The 10,140-nt window shown below is 38.0% G+C and overlaps 1 protein-coding gene across 4 annotated transcripts; it reads right to left on the bottom strand.

The window, feature by feature from the left end:
* Window positions 1-244: 244 nt before the first annotated feature.
* rbm39b (RNA binding motif protein 39b) lies at window positions 245-9,901 on the bottom strand. 4 transcript variants are annotated; one of them, XM_058643382.1, is made up of 17 exons: window positions 9,678-9,900; window positions 7,908-7,965; window positions 7,658-7,733; window positions 6,528-6,870; window positions 6,341-6,390; window positions 6,031-6,222; window positions 5,322-5,378; window positions 4,399-4,516; window positions 4,165-4,317; window positions 3,935-4,072; window positions 3,780-3,845; window positions 3,490-3,694; window positions 2,567-2,653; window positions 2,374-2,470; window positions 1,902-2,007; window positions 869-947; window positions 245-774 (listed from the first exon to the last, which is right to left on the bottom strand). In XM_058643382.1, exons 4-17 carry the CDS (start codon window positions 6,531-6,533, stop codon window positions 674-676), a joined length of 1,455 nt encoding a protein of 484 aa, XP_058499365.1. In that variant the 5' UTR covers window positions 6,534-6,870; window positions 7,658-7,733; window positions 7,908-7,965; window positions 9,678-9,900; the 3' UTR covers window positions 245-673. The 4 variants fall into 4 exon arrangements, with proteins under 4 accessions (XP_058499365.1, XP_058499363.1, XP_058499367.1 ...); XM_058643380.1 differs by lacking the exons at window positions 6,528-6,870; window positions 7,658-7,733 and having other exon boundaries at window positions 9,678-9,901; XM_058643384.1 differs by lacking the exons at window positions 7,658-7,733; window positions 9,678-9,900 and having other exon boundaries at window positions 7,908-7,945.
* Window positions 9,902-10,140: the final 239 nt, after the last annotated feature.

Raw genomic sequence — 10,140 nt, 5'->3', positions numbered from 1 at the left:
TTCCAGAAATGTACCTAATGAGGCAGCAGCTTCTGTGTCCCTACAAGATTGTTAAAATTTGAAACACAACCTTCTGATCTGGAGCCAGACATACTTTTTGCGTGAAAGGGGTGAAGTCGGCCATCTCCGATTGCCTTGTTTTAACAGACATTTATTGCAAAAAATGTCTTTTTTAATCAAAGTTTTTATTTGACCTTGCGATTGACAAACTCTCAAAAAAAGGACACAAATGTAGAATGAAACGTCAAATTTGCCAAAGTTTATTGGGAGCCTTCATACAAAAAATGAAATAATGGCTGTAAAAAGGTACAAAGGATTATTGTTGACAATATACTTTTGGCATTTAAGGCCTATTTAACCCAACACATGAGACTCTGCAATTTTTAAATCTAAAACTGGATTTAAACAAGCAGATGACAGTAATATTTAAAAACATACAGACCAATAGATACCTGCAGATTACTGCTGTGATAGTTTACAACACAAACCCACAAACTTTGAAGAGCAACTAAAAAGAAAAAAACAAAAGAATCCTTGCTAATTTTTTCACTGTTGAACTTGTGAGGTTTTATAATAACGCACAGCCAACTAATTTTAATGTGTCTGTTTTCAATGACAGCTCCATGAATGCAAACCAATGTATTTACACCACCTTCCATCACGTCACGTCTCACTATCGACGCGCCGGCATTAGAAGTTGCTTCGCTGTAACGGAGTCGGGGAAAAGGTTGTGGTAGGTGGGTAAGGGAACGTAGGCAGCGGTTATCATTTTGCCTGTCAGGAAACAAGGACACACACACACGCTTTATAACAGATTTTGATTATTTTATGTTGGATTCAAAACCACATGGATGGCGTCGTCACCTACCTGCAAACCAGCGTCCATGAAGTGCATTGACAGTAGCCATGGCTGCAGGTATAGAGGGACACTTCACATAAACATTACCCTGTGTGAACAAGAGATCGCCATGGTTACAAACAAAGATTTTCAAACTCAGATTCACTTCTAAGATCCAATTTCGATTCATTAAAATGATTTATGCTATTTCTTGTATCCTCTGCACAAATATTACGAGACTTGGTGTTGTGATTGTCCACTTGGGAGGACGATTTAGTTTTTCATCTCAAAATAACTTATCGGTCTTCTGAGGAGTAAAGAGGACAGACATGCAGGCCAAGCTGTGCTCACAACACCCCCTGCTGGACAAAGTAGTTACTTTAAAATGTCTGTTTATGGGCAGGATATTTGCAGTAACTGTGTTCATTCACGTGTATGATTAACATTAATGCATGGATTAGAGAGCCAAATATTGGACAATTTAGAGCATTACTTCAGTAAAAATCTTTCATAATCAAACACAAAAATAAATATTAATTTGAATCAAATCAAAAATAGAATTTAATCTATTTCACTTCAAATTCATAAGACCAGAATTATGAATCATTTCAGAACTAGACAAAAAAACCACAAGGCCTAATGTAGGAACAAACACAGTTCACATGAAAACAGATGTTACATAAAAAGGTAATTTTTTAAGTGTTTCAGTCAAATCATTTGTACTGGAGAAGTATAACTTCAACAGCTGAACGAACAAAACAAGTTTGATGAATGTTCTAACACTGAAGAACATTTTTAACAAGTTTAACATTCACACAGTGATTTGTAGCTTTACTTTTAAGACGATTGTTGATGCAAAATAACAGCCCTGTTCTCCCTCTGTAAAGTCTTTAATTCACTTACGAAGAATCTGATGCTTATGAAGGAATACAGATTTGCTACTAACGCACTAATGTAAGATGCCATGCGGCCTCATGATTATTAACTTATTTACGGTGTTTCAAACACTGGGACACTTAAAATGACGTGGACCTTGTTTTTGTGATTTCAATTTCAAACTTACTTGAGCAGAGTTCTTATCCACGTAAATGTGAACTATTCCTCCGTGTTTGTTGCACTCCTCGATCACATCATCTTGGATCTCAATGGCCCAGCTCGGATCATTTTCCCTGCAAGACAAAGTCATGTCATTGACCCTGTTGCCACTGACAACCAATAACTATTCACTTATGATTCCTGAAACAAAGGGGATGAATTTCAAAAGCAAGGTTTAAACTGACTCTTCTTTTTTTTTTTAATATAGTAAGACAAAGACGTTGAGGTTTAAATTACTTTTGAAGCTTAAATCAAGTTTTTGTCTCCAACATTTGACTGAATACTATAATTTTCAAAATCAATTCAGTTCCTGTGGCCGTAAACTGAAAAACTTTGTATCAAACAACATAATTGATAATAAAGACCATCATTAGTTGCAGACCTACATTATGCATTAAAAAGAAAAGACAAGCACATGTAAATCACAATAACGTCCTTACGCTTGTGGATTGAACAGGTTGGACAGCTGCAGACAGTGTGTGGCCAGAGGCTGTGATGGGAGGTTCAAGGCTTGGCTTGGAGCTGGAGTTGAAACAGCTGAAAAACAAAGAGGAATTGTTTGTCTCTAGATTTCTCCAATTAAAAGACAAAGGAACATGTAAAGTAGGTTTCCCCCGGTCTTCAAACGCTTACATGGTGGAGCAGAGATGTTTCCAAAAGGTATGGAGCCGGTCATCTGCAGCGCCTGCTGAGCAGCAGGAGGAATCTTCAGACCAGTTCCTGTGGTCACACAGAAGAGAAAACTTGATTTTACAAAACACAACCCTAATAATAATAATAATAATAATAATAATAATAATAATAATGATAGCCTCTGTGCAAGGAGTTTGTGTAGCTATTTTACAAAGAAATCGAGAATGAACACGATTGCCTTGTATAATACTGTGTATAAATGTCATGTACATAATTTGCATTTTAATAAACAAAGTCCCATTAATTTAGTTTAGTGAATGGGCCTTTTTGACAGGTCCCAGTCAGTCATCATTGATTTGATTAGTTCCATTAAACTTCCTCAGTGTCATGGTGTGTGGTCTTTCACTTTCCTGACTAACCAAGAACTGAACCGAGCCTTAAACGTGTCGAAATGGCTGCTGTGCCCAGAAACATTTAAAGATCTTGGATCTAATTGAATAAAAACTACTACACTTACCATGAAAAGATATCAGCAAAGATAATTATCTTGTGTAAAATGACAATTTGGTCGAATCGCACCTGTATCTAAATTCACAACAAACAAACATTCAGTTGGCTTCAGTCTACGGAAGCAAAGTCTGGTGAAATACGTGTCATGAGTCTCTTTTATAGTCAATTTAGGAGAAACTTTTCCAGCATCTCAACACTTTATCAAATCAGGAGCCAGAACTCCACAAAGAGGCAGTCCTTGTTGCTTTTGAGCTCAGGCTGTTTGTTGATGAATAACAGCAACCACCTCACCAAAGGTGTTAGTGAACAGAGTAGTGAGAAGCAAGCTTTGAATATCTAACAGTGAAGTTTAAGTGTCTATGTGTTCACTCAGTTTAAAGTAAATTACGTTAAAAACATGCGTCACGACAAACCTTCAGCTAGTCGAGCCATGAGCTGTAAGCGGCCCGTGGTTCCGAGGTCGATGCCGGTCCGCTCCAACTCGTCGTTGTCCAGAAACGAGCTGGCCGTTGACGAGTCCGAGCGCTCCGTCACATGACCGACCTTCATCGGACGTCCGGCCAACTCAAAGCCGTTCAGTTGCTCCAAGGCCTTCTTTGCACATTCTGCATCTGCAAACTTCAATGGTGGGGAAAAAATGTTTAGGATCAAACGACCTTCAAACACGACAACACTTTCAAGACATCGTTGAGGCTTTGGTTACCGAAATGAAGCCGTATCCTTTGGATCGGCCGGTCTCACTGTCCATCATCAGCTGGATTCCCTCAATCTGTGAAAAACAAGCAGTAGTTTAAGATGTTTATCAATGTGTCTGTACAAAAAGATCAAATTCACATCATTAGTAAAACTCTTTCAAACCTTTCCAAAAGGCTCAAAGATCCCACGAAGCATTTCCTCAGTAATGTTGAAATGTAGTGAGCCCACGTATAGTCGCATCGGACCCGAGCTGCCCTTCTGTAGATTATTAGCAGCAGCTGCAGCTCTGTTTTTCTCAGCCTGGAGTTAGAAAACACAGTGTGTGTTAATTCAGTATATCTACCATTTCATATTTTTGTGATTATGCCAACAATCGAGGTGAAGACACTGACCTGAGAGGCCTGGACGATGATGGGGACGCCTAAAAGCCTCTGGCCCGTCAGGCCAATCGCCAGCGGCACAGAGGACGCCTCCACAAACTCGATGTAAGCGATACCTTTTGACCTCCTCGAGTTTCTGTCTGAGATGATTCTCACGTCTCTGACCTTCAGAGACACACAGTGATTATTTAAAATAGAATTTCAACATGATATGAAATAAAAATATCAACAAGGATATTAACGGACCTTTCCAACAGCTGAGAAGAAATCTTCCAGGTCCCGAGCTCTGATTCTGGCAGCAAGCTGCATGCAGAAGACTGTGCGGGCATCCCTCTCCTCTGGGGTTAGATTGTCAATTGGTTGTCTAAAAAAAAAAAAAAAAAAAAAACCCAAAACACAACTCGTTATAAATAAAACAAGGCTTCTAAAACATTAAATAGCACAAACTGCCATCTGTGCTTTGATTATCTTGAAAATGTGGAACATAAGACTGAAGCTACAGCTGCCTCACTGAATAAAATAACACTGTCAGGATGATGGAAGATTCAATGTTGACTTGAGTGGGCCAGTTTGATATACTCAAAAACATTACCTCAAGTGTACAACGACCTGCCTCAAAATCGCCCCTAAAATAGCGCTCGCTGCATCTGAAACAGTTGACTTTTATTTTCCATCTTGGTGCGCTGTCGTCACAACATAAGCGCCCTCATTTGTAAACACGTCTGTTGCTCGTCACAATGAGTTTGAACATGCTACATGTCAACAGTCGTTTATAAAGTTCTAACTGCACCAACGCAAACAATGTTTCAAGAAGCTTTGCTGGCACACCCGGTGACAAACAGCATCCTCATATTGCACCACATGACTGCTGTTAAGTAAAACCCTAAAATAGATAGATGTGGGAAATTGTGTATCAACTGCATGGTTTCTGGCATTTAGCATTTACCCTTTATAAAACTTAAATATAAGAAAAGCAAACTACACGTGTGAAATAAAACATAGCAAACAGACGCTATAGAACATATTACATATATTACAAGAATATAATGAAGCAAACAATGAATATTTGCTTCAGTTTGTTTCCTTATCATATTTAACAAAGAGGAATCTTTGCTGTGTCAATCTGATTTGAAAGTATTTGAAAACATCATGCGCTCGTAAAAACCAACCTGATGGGACTCCTCTCCTTTCCTTTGAAGGGACTCCGACTTTTGGAACGTTTCCGGCTGAAAGAAGAAAGCAGAAAAATGATTTCTGTGACCAACGTGCAACAAAAAAATGAATTAACTTAATCCAATTAAACTCTGACGTGTACTGCAACAGGATTAACTGCGAAAGATAAAACTGGCTCCACCGAAAAGTTTATTTAACTAATCTATTTATATACAAGAGTGATCCAAGTTAATCGTTCTTGGCCATTTATTATAAAGAAATTCCACGCTGCTGTGGAAACTTACTTTTACATGGACTTATTAGACAGTTTCTTGATTTTGTAAAGGAGAAAAGTAGTTAATAAAAATCACTGCAGCACACAGAAAATGGTACATGTGACCTTTTCAAACATCTGAAACCTTAAATTATTTGCATCTGATCATCTATTCATCGTTCTATCCAGAACTTATGTCAGCTCAGGTGACGAGATGTTCTAAGATGCTCTATTTTTAGACTCTACTTGCTGATTTTCAGTGGTGTTAATGTCAAGACAGCATTCCAATAGCTGTAACAGTTTATGCATGGGTCTGAAAATGCTGTCAAATTATTTATATTTATTTATATAATTATTTGTTTAGAAGTTTAAACGGACTGTGTTAGAGTTTACAGACTGTCCTGATAAGCACGACACTAGACTGTCACTATCGAGTTGAAAAGCGCACATACACCGGGCTTTTTCGGGCTCTGTACCGCCCAGATCTCTCCTTGCTGCGGGAGCGGCTGCGATGGCGCTCTCTGCTGCGGCTTCGTTTTTTTTCCCGGCTCCTACTCCTCTTCTTGCCCTTCTTTTTGTCTTTGCTTCTGCTTCTTCTCTTCTTTGAGCCAGGGCTCCGGCTCTTGCTTCGACTCCTCCTTTTCCTTTAAAACAAACACGTTTAAAACATGCAACCGTGGTGCACGCAAACACATTTACATCAAATGGATATTTGAGTGTGTCTGTGAAACAAAATGAGCACAACACGTGTGCAAAACTTACTTCTTGTTCTGGTCTTCATGTCCATTAGCATGAGAGGACTTGTTCTCATCCTAAGCAAGGTTGATAGAAGAACATCATGAGGACGTAGATGAAACATTTCAAGTCGTCAAGGTAAAGGGGGTGGGGTGAGACAAGAGAAAATGCAGAATATATTTAATTAATAATAATAATACTTCAAACTTCTTACTGTCATTTCTGGACAGTGTCCTTCCACCACCCCATTATCTTCCCATCCCAGTCCTGTTTTTTTCTAAACAAGGCTGCTTAGCACTTTATGCAACAAAGAAAAGATAAGGGAGGGTGTCCAACATTTTAGCTGAGTTCAGGAAGCTTTGACAATTGTCAGGTCATCTCCACCATGCCCCTTCTCGTAGACTGTACCAATGCCACTATTTGCCTAATCACGTGACCACGTATGGCCCACGGCCACTAAAAGAGTTCCTGTGAGGTTGATGTCAGTCCAGTGATCTTCACCCATTTTCGTTCTTGGACTGTAAGAGCTCGATGCCACCTCTGTCACACATCTTGCCCTGAAGCAAACAGGGATTCACACTTCTTAGTAATATTGACGCCCAAGAAAATAAATGAATAAATAAAAAAAAAAGAATAAAAATCCATAAATTCAGCCACTTGTTAAACTACCATTATACTTTGTTTGAATCATCAAATAATAACCTTGTGACTTAAGAGTTATTAACTACTGAAATGTTACTGACTTAATAATACAATGTTAAGATACTTCTATTTTAAAGTAATTCTAGTAATATATCAATAACTGTGGTGTTGTGTAGCATGCAAAATAATAATCAAGATGCTGATTTACATTACAGTTGGCTAAGGCAAAGAGGCAGTATTCATATTTACAAGCAAGGGAATATTATTTACCTGTTTTAGCCACCAAATCATAACATGCCTTGAATACACGATTAGAGAAAAATCAGCATTAATCTACATTGTCAAACATATTATTGTCAAACTACTGCTTTTGAAAATTAAAACAGCATCAGTCTGACAAACGCAATACAGTAAACTTTTTAGAGCAAGATTTAGAGTTGAATTCTTTGAAGGTCACAGAACAACCAGTTGTTTTTTTTGAGCAAACTTTTAAACCTGTAAATAACTGCACATGAAGAGACAGTGAAAAAATCATGCACATTGTAAATTTGAATACCGCCTCCTTTGCTGGACAGGTAAGGATGGGCTTATCAACCACTGGCATTCACCTTTTTGCAACCGAATAGGGGCTGGATGTTCTAGGTTGAATCTCTTTTAGTCCTAAGGTGAACCACAGTACATCAGTATATGCACAATAACTACCTTCCTTTTTTTCACAGTTCACAGTGGAATCAAAGATGAATTCATGGGAGTAGAGGTGAGATATCATTAGGGAAGTCTATAAAGAGAGATAGATGTGGATTTATTTATAATTCTGTATTGCGTTTTAAAAACTCAATCACACACCACACAACATTCAAGTAAACTTTGACACAGTAGCAACTATTAAATAGGACTCAAAGAGTAAAGCATAACAGTGAAACAGGCCTCATCTCTGTAATGCTGAACCCACCTTTCTGTATGGAGCCTCCAGCATGGCCTCAACGTCAAAATCATCAGCCATGATGACCCTGTGAAAAGGAGGCAACAGTGATTACCATACAAGAAAGGCAAGTAATCCCACTGAAGCGAGAAAATGGATAATGAGCTTAAATGGAGCTGGTCACATGCTTTCTTTCACATGTTACCATCTACTCTTGCTAATTAATGAGTTCATTACATAAAATTGCATTTGTGTAAACGGGTGTTTGAATTAAGGACGTTGTGATTACAATAACTACTTGATTAATCTTCAACTATTTTGAGAATCTTTCAATCAGTTTTCAATAATGAAAACAAGTGTTCTGATTATTCAGCTTCTGATTCTGGTTTCTTGATATAACAAAGAAATCATTACAACTGAACAATTTTGAACTGCGGAGAAAAGACATTTTAGAATATCATTATTTCCAGGTTTGGTAAACACTGAACAACTTTTATCAACATTTTCTGACATGTTACAGACCAAACGAGTACTAGCTAATACTTGTTAGTTATGAATTGACATATTTTGCACTTCCTGCATTATCAAAATTAACATACAAGGGAAATTGCATCCATTAACGTAAAGGCTTGACAAGATTAGTTCAGAGTTAACGAGTAACCTGGAAAAATTAAAATATATTTAAAAGCATTTAACCCGATGGATAAAACAAGAGTGTTGACTGCAAAACCATTCGGGAGTTACCTACATCTTCAAGCAATAACAGCATGAATATGAGGTAGTTTGTACAACTCATAAAATTAAAACATAGGCTAGAGTTGCAACGTATTATCTGTTAATGTATAGTCAAATATGTGCAGCCATTTAATGTAGTGTACTACAAAGGATTCAGATGGTTAGTACTAGAACACACTGGAGCCGAAGTACAAGATCCAGGCACGGCAAATATTTAAGTCAAAACGCCATCACTGGCTCTGTTCCCAAGAGAAAAGGTTAAATTACAGAGCCTCAAAGTAATGACAATACATCACCAGCACATTGTTATTGAGTCATTTGGATAAAGTTACAGCCCTGTTATTTTTAATAATGTGTCGATTAATTATACATTTTACATACTTGGAAAACGTCCCAGCTTCTCATTTTAATTCGACTTCCTGGGTACATCCTTACTCGACATTTACATATGTTGTGCATATATCTGACGCAGAAACAATTAAAAAATGTGCTTCATCTAGACGTTTAAATAACATGTGTTATGTATTTAACGTTTAATGATTAACTACTGACCAGTAGGGTCAGTAGGGTGTTCTTAATATAGAGTACAGTGCCGTCGTTCGAACCACATGGAACTCATGTAAATAACTTCCTTGGTAAAAAAAAAAATTGAGTGGTTTAAAATCAACCTGAACACATCAAAATCACCAAGTGTAAAAAATGTAAATAATTAACATAATATAACAATTTAAACCGACTTTAAAGTCCATCGCGTTATTGTCGTACGGTGTATAAATGGGGTAAACATGCGTTGCACTCGACGCTCGGCTAATAGCTAAATACGGTCATTTCACCGTTAGCTTACAGCATTGACTCATCGCACTCCTCAACTACCGCATTTGACTCAATTCACAATACAACAACTAATACACCTGTAAACCAGGGAACCGTTAATGTAACCAAAATTCATCCACAATCGTGTACACAAACATAAACAGCGTTGACTTGGCAAACGGGTGCTAATCTAACAGCTAAGTGCCAATATGGCGGCAACGAGCTAGCAACATTAGCAAACATCGTAGTTACCGTGTGAAATGGATGAAATCCCGTTCCCTAGTCAAAATACCACCGAGGAGGCGCCGCGGAGACTCTTTTCAGCGTAGTCGTGTCAGAAGATTGAACAATCCTAGGATTAAATAAATAAAAAAGTCGAAGTTATGTAACGTTTCTTTCGGCAGTGTCAGGTCGCGGCCTAGTATCAGTGTTCCCCTTCCTTCCTCCTTTGCTTCTGGCACGGTCGACTTCTTCTTCTGAGATCTTTTTTTTACAACAGCTGTGCAGTTTTGTGTCGCGTCACTCCCCCCTAGCGGCCAGTCCTGGTGCTTGCTGGCAGTTACCGCAATATCGCCTCCTTCTGGATTTAATCATCCACTACTTTTGATGTATGTTGTTTTGATTGTATATTTCTTTTCTTGCCTTTTCGTCTATTTTTACTCTCTTAAGATTACTTTGATGTGTAAATATTTCACTTTTAGTATTATTGTACTTG

Source organism: Solea solea, chromosome 11, assembly GCF_958295425.1.
Source record: "Solea solea chromosome 11, fSolSol10.1, whole genome shotgun sequence".
NCBI classification, from domain to species: domain Eukaryota; kingdom Metazoa; phylum Chordata; class Actinopteri; order Pleuronectiformes; family Soleidae; genus Solea; species Solea solea.
Note: the sequence above shows the minus strand (reverse complement) of the source record. Positions and strands in the feature narration are given on the sequence as shown.